The 747-nt window shown below is 52.1% G+C and overlaps 1 protein-coding gene across 1 annotated transcript; it reads left to right on the top strand.

The window, feature by feature from the left end:
• Positions 1–5: 5 nt before the first annotated feature.
• LOC110102716 (60S ribosomal export protein NMD3-like) lies at positions 6–743 on the top strand (the record flags this gene model as incomplete). Its single annotated transcript, XM_020831165.2, has 1 exon — positions 6–743. A coding segment is annotated over one exon (738 nt), but the record flags the coding sequence as incomplete, so codon positions are not given.
• Between the last annotated feature and the right edge of the window lie 4 nt (positions 744–747).

Genomic DNA, 747 nt, shown 5'->3' with positions numbered 1-747 from the left:
CACGTCATGCTTCGCTCGTCTACTGTCCGGAGTGCCGCAGCTACCTGCAACCACCGCGCACCTGGATCCGAGCTGATCTGGAATCGAAGGAGCTCCTCACCTTCTGCCTACGCCGCCTCAAGCCCCTCACGCGCCATGTTCGCATCGTCAACGCTGAGTTCGTGTGGACCGAGCCCCACTCCAAGCGCATTAAGCTCCGCCTCCGCGTTCAGAGAGAGGCTCTCAATGGCGCCATTCTAGAGCAATCCCACCTCATTGAATTCACTCAGCACGATAACCTATGCGAGTCATGTTCCCGCTTCCAAGCCAATCCCGATCAGTGGGTTGCCGCAGTTCAGCTTCGTCAGCATGTCTCTCATCGTCGCACCTTCTTCCATTTAGAGCAACTCATTCTTCGTCATGGTGCAGCAGCGCGGACTCTCCGCATCAAAGAGGCTGATCGAGGTGTTGATTTCTTCTTTGGAAATCGTAGTCATGCCATCAAGTTTGTTGATTTCATCTCTGGCTCTGTTCCTGTTCAGTCAAGGTCAGATAAGCAGCTAGTATCGCATGATCCCAAGAGCAACACATACAACTACAAGCACACATTTTCTGTTGAGATATGCCCCATTTGCAGGGAAGATTTGATCTGCCTCCCGCCCAAGGTTGCCAACACTCTTGGTAACCTTGGTCCACTTGTACTCTGCACAAAGGTGAGTAATAGCATTGCTCTATTGGACCCATTCACCCTAAGAAGTGCTTACCTTG

Source organism: Dendrobium catenatum, unplaced genomic scaffold (genome assembly GCF_001605985.2).
Source record: "Dendrobium catenatum unplaced genomic scaffold, ASM160598v2 original_scaffold_17566, whole genome shotgun sequence".
Taxonomy (NCBI): Eukaryota; Viridiplantae; Streptophyta; class Magnoliopsida; order Asparagales; family Orchidaceae; genus Dendrobium; species Dendrobium catenatum.
This window is presented reverse-complemented; position numbering and strand designations above follow the sequence as displayed.